Source organism: Mustelus asterias, chromosome 14 (genome assembly GCF_964213995.1).
Source record: "Mustelus asterias chromosome 14, sMusAst1.hap1.1, whole genome shotgun sequence".
Lineage (NCBI taxonomy): Eukaryota > Metazoa > Chordata > Chondrichthyes > Carcharhiniformes > Triakidae > Mustelus > Mustelus asterias.
The window spans coordinates 6,764,687-6,782,090 of record NC_135814.1 but is presented as its reverse complement, the minus strand read 5'-3'; the positions used below and the strand labels follow the sequence as shown (position 1 = coordinate 6,782,090).

Genomic DNA, 17,404 nt, shown 5'->3' with positions numbered 1-17,404 from the left:
AAAAACGGGAGAAGATTGAGCAGGTCAGGCAACATCTGTGGAGAGAGAAACCTGAATTAACGTTTCAGGTCAATGGCCTTTTGGCAGAGTTCTGAAGGGTCATCGGCCTGAAACATTAACCCTGTTTCTCTCTCCACAGAGGCTGCCAGACCTGCTGAGTATTTCTAGCATGTTCTGGTTTTGCTTAGAAGGTCCCTCTGTCATGGAAAGGGAATCAATATGCCTCACAAATGTCTCCACAAGGGGATCTTGCAAGGGTTAGTATTGAAGTGGATTTGGAGATATCGGAGGGTCAGGCCCTGAACATTCGCATTGGGAAGAACATTTATTTTTAAGAAATATATTTGCTCTTTTACCACTTTTATTTGGGAAAGTCGTCCTGATTAAAATGGCTGAATTCCCATGAGGCCTTGGATTTCCCAGCATGCTCAATATTTCTGGAGATAGGTTGGTAAAACCGCGAAGGAAGTGAAACTTTTCATTCAAATAAGGCCTCATCGTATATTCCTGAGGTCTCAATTAATGGAACAAAGGTATTAAACATCCCTGGACCTTCTGACAAGCAACATGCATGATTGAGAGTTTGGGGGTCAGGGGTGGTCGGTATGGTAACAGAGTTTCCCAAAGGCTTCTGAGGGTGGTGGAGAGGGAGATGGGAATGTGAGAGGGATTTAGGGAAAGACTTCCTTCCTGGGGACAGGTGGGTTGTTAAATCCGCTCCTTATTTCCACCAACCTTTCGCAAGATCGGTGTCAAACTCCAAAGGGGCCCAGCCATTTCCTGTTCCCGTCCTGGGTTTTTCCAATTCAGAAGCATGCAGGGAAAACTGGGAGGAAAAGGTATATTCCCCCACCATCGACATGGGGTGGAGCAAGCCACCAAGAGATAACGCAACAAGGGGGCAAAATGGAACTGCACCGATAACCATTCAGAAGGGATGTAAGGACCTCAGTATAGATGAGAATAGTGGGAACGATGATAATTAAGATTGGCAAGGTGGTTAATAGTGAGGAAGAAGTTCCTAGGTTGCAGGAAAATATAGGCGGGTTGGTCAGATGAGCAGATCAGTGGCAGATGGAGCTTGACCCTGAAAAGTGTGTAGTGATGCACTTTGCAAGGAGTAACAAGACAAGGGAGTACTCAATGAATGGCAAGATACTAGGAAGCTCAGAGGAACAGAGGGATCTTGGTGTACTTGTCCACAGATCCCCGAAGATGGCAGGATAGGTTAATGGGGTAGTTAAGAAGGCATGTGCGACCCTTGCTTGATTCATAGGGGAACCAGGGAGAAGTTATGGATACCTTGGGTGGGGTGAGGCAGATTAATAATTCTAATAATCGTTCGTGGTCTGTGCGGGGAACCAGCTGAAGGGTCTTTATCTCATGCTTGAAACTTCACTTTGTAAATTTCGATTGTCAATCTTTAGTAGGCCTGGCCAACATTCCGAGATTAGCCTGGAGTCTCATAGAAGTGACTAGTCTCCGGGGCTCTTCCACAAGATAAGCACCCAAGCAAAAAAAAATCATAGTGGCACTGAAAGAAAATTGTATTTATTTTAATTTTCCTCTGCAGACTTTGGTTTATTAATGCTGAAAGGATTGGGTTGCGGGAAGCCCTGTTGGAGGGAAGAACTCAAATGATGAAACCTCCAGGAATGCGTCCAACCAGAGCTGGCAACCCAATGAAGCTTTTACCCAGAGTGTGAGGAACGTTGTAATGCAGGCACCAAGAGTCTGATTTATTATTTTTACGTCCTCCACATCCAGTTCAATGTTTGACAATGTGGAGACGCTGGTTTGGAAGATTTTAATCAAATCGATTCAGCAGCTAAATAAACTCGAGGACTCAAGCGATGAACCCCTTTTGGATTTGCTAACCCTGTTAAAGCCTCCACTCTGCGACAACAGTTACCTTCTGATATACATACATCTATTATATTAATAATCTTACATCTGCACACACTTTATCCCATTATAAATTCCTAGGTCCACATCTATTAAGCAAAACTGCCCGCAGCACCCCGACTGGCCAGGGGATGCAATTGCAGCACGACATGTTTACATAGACAGTTCTCATTCTAAATGGACACATGGCAATTTGTAACAGAAATACGAGAAAAATAATATATATATATAGGCAGAAGAATGCATGACTTTAAAATGAAGTCTGAGATTGCGTCTGCACATCTTTGTCCAATTATCTCCCACTATTTCTAACGCCGTGTCACTTAAAGATGACATTTAGGTTTCGATTCCTCTGGTTGCAATGTGAAGGAGGATCCAGTGTAATTTAGTCAGAGGTGAGACAAGTAAGATTGGGGTTTTTGTCTCCGGTTATGCAAATTCCAGCTCTGGCCAGCTGTGTCTTGTCCTGTTTTAACTGATGATCAACAAGCTCTGTGTTTGACTGCACAGAGAGGGGGCATCTCACATCCTTGGCACTCGTCCTTTGCTGATTTGAGTCCTTGGGCTTGTAGAAGCAGAGAATGCCCAGCCTCGCACCTGTGTGACTCACCCAGTCTCACCCCTGTGCACCCGGGAGAGGGGGAGGAGGAGGGGGTGGTGGGGGGGCCCCGCGGGGACAAGCCTGGACCTCCGTGCGTGCCCGGGTCACTCCCAGTAAAGATTCAGTCCCTGCCCGCCTCAGCCTTGTGCCACGCCCCATGGGTGAAAGTACTCGGCGCTGAGGAGGAACCTGCCCAGTCGGTACAGGAGCTGGGAGTACCAGTGCACGCCCTCCTGGCGGGACGGACACCAGCCGAAGATGGAGGTCAGTCGGTAGCTGAGGCGCAGCGGGGCAAAGGCCAACTGTGCCAACCCGTGCCCGTCGATCGCCGCGAAGCAGGAGGCCAGCACGCCGTTCACGACTAGCGTGCCGTGCTGGGTCAAGGGGGCATAGGCACCCACGGCCGTCCGCAACGAGACCCCGGTCACCCGCGCGGGCTGCTGGCCTGAATTGTTCACCACGTACACGTACTGCCCCACCCTCACGTCGCTGGCAAAGGCGGGCCTGAACTTCCCCAAGTCTGACGTGAAGTTGTCTGCCACAAACACCAAGTGTGCGGCGGTCAGGAGGAGCCTCCCAGGAGGGTTCTGTGTCTCGAGCAAGTGGAATATCTTAACCGCCCTGGGGTCCCGATCCAGGAAGGTCATGAAGGTGCTGAAAATCATCTGACCCTCGCGGTCCACAGTCTGTATCCGGTCTCCGGGCTGGAGGTCAGACACCCTCTTCCTCGCCCCATCTTCCATCAGCACACTGGCATTTCCAGGAAAACACCCTCCGGTCTTTGCTGCCATGGAATGATCTGGAAAAGAACATGCCAAAACCCATTAGGATTAAAAAAAGAACATCGATCGATCTTCAGTTTTAATTTCGCAACCAAGAGAGAAAACACGCTGAACCATTTGAAGACAAAAAAACCTGCTTCAATTTGAGAAAGACAGAGGCACAGAAATTCATGAGTAGGGACAGACTAAATAAGAGATAGGAGGGATAGATACAGACGCAGAGAGAAAGGTAAGTAAGAGACAGTGAATGTAACTGCAGGAGAAGCAAAGAGGGAAACAGAGAAAGGAAAAAGTACGCATTGTGGAATCTTACACCACAGAAGGAGGCCATTCGATCCATCGTACCAGTGCTGGCTCTTGCAAGAAACGATCCAATTGTTGTCACTTGCCTGCCCTTTCCCCATCACCCTGTAAATGTCCCATCTTCGAAAATCCCTTTGAAAGTTACTGTTGAATCTGTTTCCACTGCCTTTCCAGACAATACATTCCAGATCACAACAAGTCCCTGCTTTAGACAAATTCTCCGCAACTTCTCCCGATTTGGCCAGTTAGTTTAAACCCATGGATAAAAGCAAAATACTGTGGATGCTGGAATCTGAAACAAAAACAGAAAATGCTGGAAAATCTCAGCAGGTCTGACAGCATCTGTGGGGAGAGAACCGAGCCAAGGTTCCGAGTCTGGATGACCCTTCGTCAGAACTCTTTGAGTTCCGGAGCTCTGTCGATGGGTCATCCAGACTCGAAATGTTGGCTCTATTCTCTCCCCCTCGATGCTGTCAGACCTGCTGAGATTTTCCAGCATTTTCTGTTTTTATTTTAAAAAGTAAAGTTTATTTATTAGTCAGAAGGCTTACATTAACACTGCAATGAATCTACTGTGAAATTCCCCTGGTCGCTACAGTCCAGCGCCTGTTTGTGTCAATGCACCCTAACCAGCACGTCTTTCAGACTGTGGGAGGAAACCGGAACACCCGGAGGAAATCCACACAGACACGGGGAGAACGTGCAAACTCCACACAGACAGTGACCCAAGCCGGGAATCAAACCGGGGTCCCAGGCGCTGTGAAGCAGCAGTGCTACCGTGCCACCCCTGTCCCACGTCCTCTGCTTCCTGTAATAACTTGAGATGACTCAAAGTGGCATTGATTAACTAAAGGGGTTTATTAACAAAAAGAACCATACACATGGAGGGTTCAATAGCACAAATAATACAGGTCTACTCCTAACAATGTTCTAACTCCAACTGAAACCCTCCAGCCCTGGGACTGATCGCCCTCGCTCCTGATTGGCTCAGACTCGCACGCTCGTGCTCCATTGGCTCTGACCTGGTCACATAGCCCACGAAGGATCGCCCCTTAAAGGGACCATGCAGCCTCACCCCCTCCCCGTATTTATTCTATCAAAAACCTTCATGCTTTTGAACAGCTCTATTGAATTCCCCCTTAACCTGCTTGCTCTAAAGAAAACAATCCCAGCTTCTCCAATCTCTTCACATAACTGAAGTTCCTCATCCCTGCAGCCATTCCAGTAAATCTTCTCTGCGCCCTCTTCGAGACCGTAATGTTCTTTCTTAAGTGTGATGCCAAGAATTGCACATGTTACTTCAGCCAAGGCTAAAACATTGATTGATAAAGATTTAGCTCGTGTACTCTATACCTCTATTTATTGAGCAGTCTATTTATTTAACAGTCTTCTCAACTTGCCCTGCCGCCTTCAAAGATTTTTGGAAAATAGAAGAGAATAAAAGTAGGCAACCATAGACAATGGAAGAGTTTGTGAGAGAGAGAAAGACAGTCCATCAAAGGTAGAAGTGACAGTTCATGAGGGAAGGACACTCTCCGTCTCTCCCTTTGTTTCAATACCTTGGCCAACCGCTCTTTATCAGTGTTTTACCTTCCTCTCATTATCCTTGCATCTCTTTCTTGTGTCTCTCACCTCACCCTGTTTATCTCTCTCCCTCTCAATTTCCTTCTCTATCTCTCTTCTTTTGTTTGCAGTCTCTCTCTTCCTTTTACTCCCTTGCTAGCTGTCTCCGTATTTCTCTCTACTTGTCTGCCTCTTTCTTTTCCTCACAGTCTCTCTCCTTTATTTTACTCAGTCTCGTTCTCCGCCATTTCACTCACCCTCTCTCCTCCCCTTCCTCTCCCTCTCTTCCATTTTTTTCCCCCTCACTGCCTCTTTCCTCTCTTTTTCCTTCAATGTCTTTCTCTCTCCTCTCTATTTCCCTGACCGCTTCCCTTTCTCTCTCCCCCTCCCCATCGATGTCCCTCTTCCCCTCACTGTTTCTCTGCTCCTCTCTCTTCCCCTCACTTTCTGTCTCTCAGTTCCTTACTGTCAGTCTCGTTCTCTCTCCGTTTCTCGATTACTTTATTTATTACTTTAGAAAGAAATATAAGCAAATAAAAGTTTGCTCAGTGAATAATTCCCAGATATTATGTTTGTTCAAGTTAAGAGCAAACAGCGAAACCATGACGACAGACACATGCGAGGCGATACCACGGCCACTCCCAACCACAGCCCCAGCACACTCTCACAGGAGGAGCAGAGCTGCATTAGCCACCAGCAATTAGCAAACCCAGGCCATTGCCACATTAATATGAAGCAACCACAATGCAGAGAATAGAAACCCCAGTATAAATTATAGAGAATTGTTGACCTTGTGTATATTGTTGACAATAGAAGGCCCTGTATGTAGTCAAAGGAGTAACAGCCCCTATGTATATTATAGGGAACAGCATCCCTAAGCATCATAGGAAACAGCAGCCACTATGTATAATTATAGAAAATAGCAGCTCCTGTGTAGTATTAACTGATAATGACTCACTATAAATGTGTTCCAGTTAATAATCAATTGTTTTAAGTTGATACCCGAAACCAAAATCACACTCCTTAAATCAATTGACATAACTTTCCTTCTCTGTCATGTTTAATTCATCGATTAAGGTTCAAACTTCCACCTGATCCCTTCATTCAGCCCAGCCTTATTTCCTCAGGCCTGCGCTCCGGGGAGAAAGATTGTGTGGCTTACCCATTGATCCCCTCCCCCAGACATCTGGCTGCTCTGCAAGGTGCTTCAGCCAGACTTGGCTACGGCATTAGCTAAGACTCCATGACGTGGTTGGGATCTACCAAAATAAACTTATTGCAGTAACCTGGCCAGGAATGTGTACACACTGAGGATGAGGGCGAAAACTGAAACTTTACATGAGGCTTTTAGTGATTTCGTTCCAAAACGATTGGAAGCCGCAATGGATTGGGATTGCCTGTCAACCCAAAATGGCTGTCTATCTGAGGCACTGAATGAAATGCTGCAGGCAGAATGTCCACCAGAGAAAGAGCCCATCCAACCAAATACTCCACATTTTAAAAATCCATTTATGGGATGTGTGGGTTGCTGGCTAGCCCTGTTTTCATTGTCCATCCCTAATTGCGCTTGAGAAGGTGGTCAAGAACCACTGTAGTCCCTGAGGTGAAGGTACACCTGCAGTGCTTCCCCTTACGGAAGGGGTTGCAGGATTTTCAGCCAGCAACAGTGAAGGAACAGCGATATATTTCCAAGTCAGGATGGTGGATGACTCAGAGGGGAACCTCCAGGTGATGGTGTTCCCAGACATCTGCTCCCAGACATCTGCTACCCTTGTCCTTCTAAATGGTGGAGTTTGTGGGTTTGGAAGGTGCTGCCTAAGGAGACTTGGTGCTGTGCTGCAGTGCATCTTGTAGATGGTACATACTGATGCCAGTTTATTGATAGTGGAGGAATTGAATGTTTTTGGAAGGGGTGCCAATCAAGTGGGCTGCTTTATCCTGGATGGTGTCAAGCTTCTTGAGTGTTGTTGGTGCTGCACTCATCCAGGCAAGTGGAGAGTATTCCATCACACTCCAGGTTTGTGCCTTATAGATGGTGGATAGGCTTTGGTTCGTCAAGAGGTGAGTTACTTGCTGCAGGATTCATAGCCTTTGACCTGCTCTAGTAACCACTGTATTTATAAGGTTGGTCCAGTTCATTTTCAGGTCAATGGTGATTCCCAGAACATAGCGGCGGATTCAACAATGGTAATGCCATTGAATGTCAAGGGATAATGGTCAGATTCTCTCTTGTTGGGGATGGTCATTGCCTGGCACTTACATGGCACGAATGTTATTTGCCACTTATTAGTCCAAGCCTGGGTATTCATTTGGACATGGACTGCTTCAGTATCTGAGGAGTCACAAATGGTGCTTCCTCGGATAGATGCTACTTCATCTAACCTCGCCAGCAGGTTCTTCTATTCTTTTCTCCCTTATATCATAATCTCTTTTCTCTTTTTTCATCTTTTCCATGCCTATCAGTTCCTTATGGAGTCTAAGACTGTTCAGTCCTCCCGGGCGATCAAAAAAAGATTCAATGCAGCTTTTGCATAATTTCTCACCTTTCACTTATTTATATCAACATCAGACTTATCGGTATCTAGTTCACACTCACCTATATCCTCTCATGTTGTCTATACTCACCTCACACTTACCTATATCCACCTCACAATTACCTATATCCACCTCACACTTACCTATATCCACCTCACACTTACCTATATCTACCCCACACTTACCTATATCCACCCCACACTTACCTATATCCACCTCAGACTTACCTATATCCACCCCACGCTTACCTATATCCACCTCACACTTACCTATATCCACCTCACACTTACCTATATCCCCCACACTTACCTATATCCACCCTACACTTACCTATATCCACCCCACACTTGCCTATATCCACCTCACACTTACCTATATCTACTTCACACTTACCTATATCCACCCCACACTTACCTATATCCACCCCACACTTACCTATATCCCCCACACTTACCTATATCCACCCCATACTTACCTATATCCATCTCACACTTACCTATATCCACCTCACACTTACCTATATCCCCCACACTTACCTATATCCATGACGCTTTTACCCATATCACCCTCACACTTATCAATATCCCCCTGACACTTACCTATATCCACCTCACACTTATCAATATCCCCCTGACACTTACCTATATCCACCTCACACTTATCTATATACACCTCACACTTACCTATAACTACCTCATGCTTTAATATATCTCCTCAAACTTATCCATATCTGTCTCATGTTTACATGTATCCTCCTCCCACGTATCTACATCCATTCACACTCTACATTCACCTCACAGGTATATTCACATCACACTTATCTATATTCACCATACACTTACCTATATCACCCTCACTTATCTATATCCCCTCACACTTATCAAGCTTTCTGTGTTTCATGCACAAGTACCCCCAAGTTCCTTTGTGTTGCAGCTTTCTGCAGTTTTTCTCTATTTAAATAATTCTCTGTTCTTTTGCTCTCCCTTCCAAAATGAACAATTTCACATTTTCCCACATCATGTTCCATTTGCCAACTTTCTGCCCACTTACCTAACCTCTCAACATCTCTTCATAAACTGGTTGTCGCAACTTGCCTTTCCACCTATTTTTGTGTCATCTGCAAATTTGGCTGCAGTACATTTGCTTCCTTCCTCCAAGTGATTAATGTATATTGTGAACAGTTGCAGTCCCAGCACTGATCCCTGTCTTCAATCAAATATCTGGGACATGCAATCGATGCCAAGGACCTTCACAAGTCTCCTTCGAAGGTCAAAGTTATTAATCAATGTGTGCCCATTGCCAAGCCTCTGCTGTCCAATCCCATGGATGCAGCGGTGCTAATGGTGGCAGGTTTTGCACTTTTGTGCAGGATGAACATGTCCCTGCCTTCTCCTCGATTTCAGAGTCTCATCCTGACCACCGGTAATACCTTCTCACTATCTCCTTCATTCTCACAATTCCACAATGGCACTTATGTTATTGGTTCAACACTCATCTTCTTAATGGTGGTGGAATGAGAACTCACATTCCCCCAGAGGAGACATCCTGCCTGTACAGATAACGCAAACCTTTTAGCGAAGTACGACTTCAAATCAGGGTTTAATCCTGAGGTCTTGCCTCGAAGCGCTATGTCCACTATCTCAGAGAGCATTGGATCACTTCGGGTGTACTTCTTCACTTGGCCTGAGGTGACAGGAGTATTATCTACTTGTTCACTGCTTCTGCTCAAGCTACTCGTTGATGAACTATTTGGTAAGGGTCATCGGGAATGGCCATCTGTGTTACCATGAAGGCTTGACTGACAATATTTGATAGTATACGTGTGTGCCAACAACAGCAATGCCCATCTCTGCTTACTGCCCGTGTTGGAATCTCTTTATGGTGTCCAAAAATTGCCATTAATGGATGAAGGTCCATCAATAATGCGAATTCCCTTCCGTGCAGGATTTGGTAGAACCATTTTATCCCAAATATAATTCCTAAAACTTCTTTCTCGATTTGCATGTCATTACTTTCCGCTTTACTCAATGTTCTAGATGCAAAGAGAATGGGTTTCTCTTCACCTGTAGGAGTGATGTGGGATAGCACTACTCCAGCAACAGAGGGTGATGTGTCACACGCTAACTGTAGGGGTAGGTTTGGATCAAAATGTATCAGGACTTCGGACTTGAGCAGCACCTTGTTGGGTTGCATTTCTCACATTGATCCACTTCCTCTTTTTATTTTGGCACAGTGGGTTATGCAAGGTTTTAAAATTTGGAACAAACTTTCCTCAGTAATTTAGTAATCCTGAGAAAGATCGAAGGTGCCGGTACCTCGGTAACAACTTTAACCTTCGAGGAAGACTTGTGAAGGCCCTTGGCGTCAATTACATGTCATACTCGATTGAAGACTGGAAAAATTCACATTTGTCCTTAGGGGCTCTCAATCCATAGTCCTCTAATCTTTGTAGTGTGGCATCCGGGTTGCGAAGAAGTTCTTCCTCATCTTTACCAGTAACCAGGATGTCATCCAGGTAACACTGAACTCCCATAAACCCGCATACGATTAGGTCCATTGCTCTTTGGAACAATGCCAGAACTGAAGTGATGCCAAATGACAATTTTCTGGATCAAAATAACCCTTTATGTGTCACAATTATCAGGAACTGTGGTGACTCCTTTTTCCAGTTACTGCACGTGGTATCTTTGCACTAACAATCTGCTGCTGAGTGTCTGGTTTTTGCACATCTATAGCGAGTACGGGTCTATGTTTGCATTTGGGTTTCGGTTGATATCTTGTGAATCCTTGTGTTTGAACTCAACTGCTGAGCTTCTTTAGCTGCCAGCTCCATTGAAACAGCAACTTCCATGGCTTTCTTTACAGTTAAGTTGCTTTCGGTAGCAATTGCATTTGAACCGCCTCACTCCACAGACCAGTCCATCTTGGATTGTATCATTTAATACCATCCCTGAACTCACAGTATTCTGCCAACCTTTTTCAGTACCACCACAAGTTCCACAATTGATTATCCCTCTTCTTGATGGCGCTTATGAAATCTAAACCTTTCTGCAATGACTAAAGGTTTTGGTGAATAGTGGCCCTGCAAAATATCCACTATATCTTTGTTACCAGCTTTGCCGGCTGCACCAGACTCCCGGGAAGGTTAGACGCTTCCCTCCATTATGCTCAGGAATGTGAGAACTTTTATGTCCTCTGCTATCTTCTTAGCTTGTACAAAATAGTCAAACCATCCATTTGCAAGCTCCATTGCTCTGTGTTCTCCTTAAATGATACCACAACGTCCATATCTCCCGCCATTTTCTCCCTACGGAAGGACCCGGGTGTGCACAGTGCACCACGGATTTTAGCACTACCTTGCTTTTCCTCTTTTAAAACAAGGCACAGCCTGAGCTTCAGTCTGTTTTTGTTTGTTTTAATTACTCCTCCCAGCTCGAGTTGCTGCTGTAGAGTAATTGTTACTCATGGTGACCGAGTTCCTTTTGGCCAAAGCACGTGGAGAACTTCATTCAAAGTTCTTTTCTTTGAAATTTTTGATGATTTTTTTTGTTTGCTCTGAGTGGCTGCAAATGTTGTTCGATTCCCTCATCGCCAGTTTTTGTGTTGGTGTTCACAGGATTGAGGCTAGGAGGTCCATGTAGGTTCAACAAACTAAGGAACTTTATTAAGGAGATGTGTTCAGTACAGGCTGCAGACTGCTCTACCCAGTTGCCCACTCAAATAGTTGGGAGTCATGCAAGCATTATCTTAAAGAGTCCTGTTCAATATAGCTGATAAAGAATCACAATAAACACTATAAATACACAACATTATCCATATCCAGCTCACACTTATGTCTATGGGTGACACAGTGACACAATGGTTAGCACTGATGCCTCACAGCGCCAGGGACCCGGGTCAATTCCGACCTTGGGTCACTGTCTGCGTGGAGTTTGCACATTCTTCCCGTGTCTACGTGGGTTTCCTTCAGGTGCTCCGGTTTCCCCCCACAGTCTAAAGATGTACGAGTTAGGTTGATTGGCCATGGTAAATTGACCCTAGTGTCAGGGATATTAGCAGCATAAATATGTGGGGTTACGGGGATAGGGCCTGGGTGGGATTGTGGTCGGCGCAGACTCGATGGGCCAAATGGCCTCCTTCTGCACTGTAGTGATTCGATGATAATTCTATTTCACCTCACATTTACTTACATCCACCACACACCTATCTATATCCACATTATACTTATCTATATCATTTTCACTCCTATTTATATCCACTTCACAGCTATCTATATCCCCCTCACACTGTATCTATAACCCCCCCAGACTGATCTGTAACCCCTCACACTTACCAATATTCCTCTCACACTAACAAAAACATACCCTTCACATGTATCTATAACCCCCTCACACCTATCCATAACCCCTCACACTTAACAATATCCCCCTCACACTTCCCTGTAACCCTTCACATTAATCTATATCCCCTCACACTAATCTATATCTACCCCTCAGTTATCAATATCCACCTCACACATCTCTGTCTCCCTCTCACATTTCCCTAGGTCCCCTCTCATTTATTTATATCCAGCTCACACTTAGGTATATCCGCCTCACACTTACCTACATCCCGCTCACATTTATCTATAGGCACCTCACACTTACCAGTTTGGAGCTCACACTTAGCTATACCAGCCCGGCCCCTCACCCCTATTCCCCCCACGCAGCATCAGGAGCTTTTTGGGGGGGTCTGGATGGAGAGATTTTGAGATTTCCACTAGTCTTGGCAGTAGCACTTCTTAACATCGTCCCCAAACTGTCCATCTCTAAGTTTAAGCATATTTCCCCCTCAGACAGGTCTCAATCCAACCGATCAAACTCTCTACACTCTGTCAAACCCTCCTGAACATCTCAGATCAGATCAGCTCTGAACATTCTTTACTGCGAGGGAAGACAAGCTCAGCCCATGCAGCCTTTTAAAGTTTAATATTTATTTATTAGTGTCACAAGTAGGCTTACATTAACACTGCAATGAAGTTACTGTGAAAATCCCCTAGTCGCCACACTCTGGCGCCTGTTCGGGTATACTGAGGGAGAATACAGCACGGCCAATGCATCCAACCAGCACGTCTTTCAGACAGTGGGAGGAAATCCATGCAGACACAGGGAAAATGTGCAAACTCCACATAGACAGTGACCCAAGCCGGGAATAGAACCCGGGTCCCTGGCACCGTGAGGTAGCAGTGTTAACCACTGTGACACTATGCCACCTTCCTCTTCAATTAACCCTTTTCATGCTGAATCACCCAGAAGTAGCTCCTGTTGAAACTTAAGTGGCAGAAATATATTTCATCCCCCACCTGCTGCCTGAGAGGTTACAATGAATGAAGTGCTTCAGTGTCTTTAAGCAGAGCCGTTGAATGTATATGGAATCAGAGAGATCAGGGGGCAGTTTTCAAGCAGGTTTGAAATTGTTTGGGGGATTTTAACTCTTTTTGAGTACAATTATCAGCTGTGATATATAAAAGCCTGATGCAATAAATATTGAGTGGCACAGTGGTTAGCACTGCTGCCTCACAGCGGCAGGGACCCGGGTTCGATTCCCGGCTTGGGTCACTGTCTGTGTGGAGTCTGCACTTTCTCCCCGTGTCTGCGTGGGTTTCCTCCGGGTGCTCCAGTTTCTTCCCAAAGTCCAAAGATGTGCGGGTTAGCTACATTGGCCGTGCTAAATTCTCCCTCAGTGTGCCCGAACAGGTGCCGGAGTGTGGCGACTAGAGGATTTTCACAGTAACTTCATTGCAGTGGTTTTTTTATTCATTCGTGGGACATGGGCATCGCTGGCTGGGCCAGCATTTATTGCCCATCCCCAGTTGCCCTTGGAGGGCAGTTTGAGAATCAACCACATTGCTGTGGCTCTGGAGTCGCATGTAGGCCAGACCGGGTAAGGACGGCAGATTCCCTTGCCTAACGGACATTAGTTTTTCCGACAATCGACAATGATTTCATGGTCATCAGCAGATTCTTAATTCCAGATTTTTTAAATGAATTCAAATTCCACCATCTGCCGTGGCAGGATTCGAACCCGGGTCCCCAGGACATTCACTGAGTTTCTGGATTAATAGTGATAATACCACTAGGCCATCGTCTCCCCGTAAATGTGTTAATGGAAGCCCACTAGTGATACTAATAAATAAACTTTAAAAACCGAATCCGCTGTCAATTCCTTTACCTGATTTCACTGAGCAGTGGATATGAGCTTTGGACTCGTAATAGACCCAGTCAAATCCTGCTTCTACTGCCAGGCGTGCCAGCATGCCATATTTCGAGCGGTCCCGGTCTGAGGTGGTGATATCTACAGCTCGACCCTCGTAGTGTAAGGATTCCACAGAGTGGTGACCATCCTCGTCCCAGCCTTCCGTCACTCTCAGCCTCACGCCTGGCCACTGGTTCATGACGGAGATCGCCAGAGCATTCAACTTGTCTTTACAACGCTGGAACAAGAAAGGAAACAGCCATTAGTCCACAGTCCAATACGTTTCACCCCCCCCCCCCCCCCCCCCCCCAACTCCCCTTCGTTCTGGATAGGCAGCTCAGGAGGGGGTTTGGTCACTATTTTATGGAGAGAATGAGCTCTTCAGCCACACAAGACACAGCTACCAGTGACATTGTCAGAGAGACAGCACACATCACCAGGCACAGAAGAAGAACAAAGGGGGACAATACAGCACAGGAACAGGCCCTTTGGCCCTCCAAGCCCGCACCAATTCCTAATCCTTATTCAGACCTACTATTTATTGCCCATACACAGTTTCCATCCCTCTGTGCGCCTCCCGTCCGCATGTCTATCAAGATATACTTTGAATGTTGCTAACGTGCCTGCTTCCACCACCTCCACTGGCAGCGCGTTCCAGGCACCCACCACCCTCTGTGTTAAAATCTTACCCCACACATCTCCCTTAAATTTTCCTTGAAATTGTTTCCTGTACACCAAGGTCTAGGTCAGTAAAGTATGTCAGGATAAGCAAGAGTCCCAATACTGACCCCTGGGGAGCCCCACTATAAACCTTCCTCCAGTCCAAATACCATCCATTAACCACTACTCTCTGGCATTCAGCCAATTCTGTATCCATGTTGCTACTTTCCCTTTTATTCCATGAGCTATAATTTTACTCTATTGATCCCTCCATGCTGACACTACAGTTAAGAACGCCTCTACTTTCTCAGAACAAAGAACAAAGAACAATACAGCACAGGAACAGGCCCTTCGGCCCTCCAAGCCCGCGCCGCTCCCCGGTCCAGGATTGAATCCTGAATCCAGGATCCCTGCCCAATTTTCCAGCCTATCTACATCCTAATATCCTATCCACCGAGCTGTCCCTCACAGCTACGATGCTTTGTTCATCACAACCTAAGTTGAAGGAAATTTGGAATATCAGCTACAACTCTCATCAACTTTTTTAAAATTCATTTGTGGGACATGGGCATCGCTGGCTGGGCCAGCATTTATTGCCCATCCCTAATTGCCCCTGGAGGGCAATTGAGAGTCAACCACATTGCTGTGTCTCTGGAGTCACATGTAGGCCAGCCCGGGTAAGGATGGCAAAATTTCCTTCCCGAAAGGACATTAGTGAACCAGGTGGGTTTTTCCGACAATTGACAATGGTTTCATGGTCATCAGTAGATTCTTAATTCCAGATATTTTTTATTGAATTCAGATTCCGCCATCTGCCACAGCGGGATTCGAACCCGGATCCCCAGAATATTAATTGAGCTTCTGGATTAATAATCTGTAGAAAGCATTCTTTCTGATTGTATCACAGCTTGGTATGGTTCGCCCAAGACCACAAGAAACTACAAAAGGTTATGAATGTAGCCCAATCCATCACGCAAACCAGCCTCCCATCCATTGACTCTGTCTACACTTCCCGCTGCCTCGGCAAAGCAGCCAGCATAATTACGGACCCCACGCACACCGGACATTCTCTCTTCCACCTTCTTCCGTCGGGAAAAAGATGCAAAAGTCTGAGGTCACGTACCAACTGACTCAAGAACAGCTTCTTCCCTGCTGCTGTCAGACTTTTGAATGGACCTACCTTGCATTACGTTGATCTTTATCCTAGCTATGACTATAACATTACATTCTGCACCCTCTCCTGTCCTTTTCTATGAACGGTATGCTTTGTCTGTATAGCGTGCAAGAAATAATGCTTTTCACTGTATAATAATACATGTGACAACAATAAATCAAATTAAATCAAATCAAATCACTATCACAAACACCTTATGGAAGTCCATAGCTTTTAGATCAAGTAATATTTGCAATTGTCCAGTCCCCTAGAACCACTGCTGAGTCTAAGAAAGACTGGAAAATTATGGCCAGTGCCCCCACCATTTATGCTCTCATTTCCTTCAGTATCCTTGGATGAATCTGATGGGGTCCTGCAGCTATAAAGACCATAAAGACTATAAAACATAGGAGCAGAATTAGGCCACTCGGCCCATTGAGTCTGCTCCACGATTCAATCATGGCCGATATTTTTCTCATCCTCATTCTCCTGCCTTTTCCCCATAACCCTAAACCCCCTTATTAATCAAGAACCTATCTGTCTCTGTCTTAAAGACACTCAATGACCTGGCCACCACAGCCTCCTGCGGCAAAGCGTTCTACAGATTCACCACACTCTGGCTGAAGAAATTCCTCCTCATCTCTGTTTTAAAGAATTGTCCCTTTAGTCTGAGGTTGTGCCCTCTGGTTCTAGTTTTTCCTACTAGTGGAAACATCCTCCCCACGACCACACTCAATCCAGGCCTCGCAGCATCCTGTAAGTTTCAAGAAGATCCCTCCTCATCCTTCTAAACGCCAACGAGTACAAACCCAGAGTCTTCAACTGTTCTTCATATGACAAGCTCTTCATTCCAGGGATCATTCTTGTGAACCTCCTTTGGACCCTTTCAAAGGCTGGCACATCCTTCCTTAGATATGGGGTCCAAAACTGCTCACAATGCTCCAAGTGGGGTCTGACCAGAGCCTTATACAGCCTCAGAAGTACATCCCTGCTGTGATCCGCTCTATCCTCCCCACTATTTAAATGGACAACGCGATCTTTAAGGACACCGCAGCTCTTCAAAGACTGGATGCCTATGAGCATCATTCAGTGTGTAGAAACTGAACGCTGAAGTATGGCAGTTGGGTAAGGGACCCAGTGAAACAGCTGCGGGGAAGGGAAGTGAGAGGCGCAGGGCATAGGAGAGTCATAGGCTGGAAAGTTACTGTCCCGTCCACACAGGAATCGGAGCAGTCGAGGGAGGGACCATGAAAAGATCCATTGGCATCACGTGGGATTTTATGGTTTCGGGACGAGCGAGGCCATAAAATCCCACCCAAAGAGTCATATAGCACAGAAACAGGCCCTTTGGCCCACCATGTCTATGCCGACCATCAAATACCAAGCTATACTAATCCCATTTAGCAGCACTTAGTCCATAGTCAACTATGCCTTGGCAATTTAAGTGATCATCCAGATGTTTCTTAAATGTTACGAGAGTACCTGCCTCTACCACCCTCTAAGACAGCGCGTTACATATTTCCACCACCCTCTGGATGATAACATTTTCATCAGATCCCCCTTTAAACCACTTACTCCTCACCTTAAACCCTTTAGCCTTAGACATCTCTGCCGTGGGGGAAAGATTCTCACGATCTACCCTCGTGATGCCTCTCATAATTGTTAATA

The 17,404-nt window shown here is 45.8% G+C and overlaps 1 protein-coding gene across 1 annotated transcript in view; it reads right to left on the bottom strand.

Annotated features, from left to right (window-relative positions):
- Window positions 1–1,067: 1,067 nt before the first annotated feature.
- The window catches only part of LOC144503994 (indian hedgehog protein-like), a 61,030-nt gene continuing 44,693 nt past the window's right edge, over window positions 1,068–17,404 (bottom strand). The window contains exons 2-3 of the mRNA XM_078229142.1: window positions 13,900–14,161; window positions 1,068–3,305 (exon numbers count right to left, since the gene is read on the bottom strand). Of these exons, the coding sequence (XP_078085268.1) occupies window positions 2,644–3,305; window positions 13,900–14,161 (924 nt within the window). The 3' untranslated portion in view covers window positions 1,068–2,643. The remainder of the gene's footprint in view (window positions 3,306–13,899; window positions 14,162–17,404) is intronic.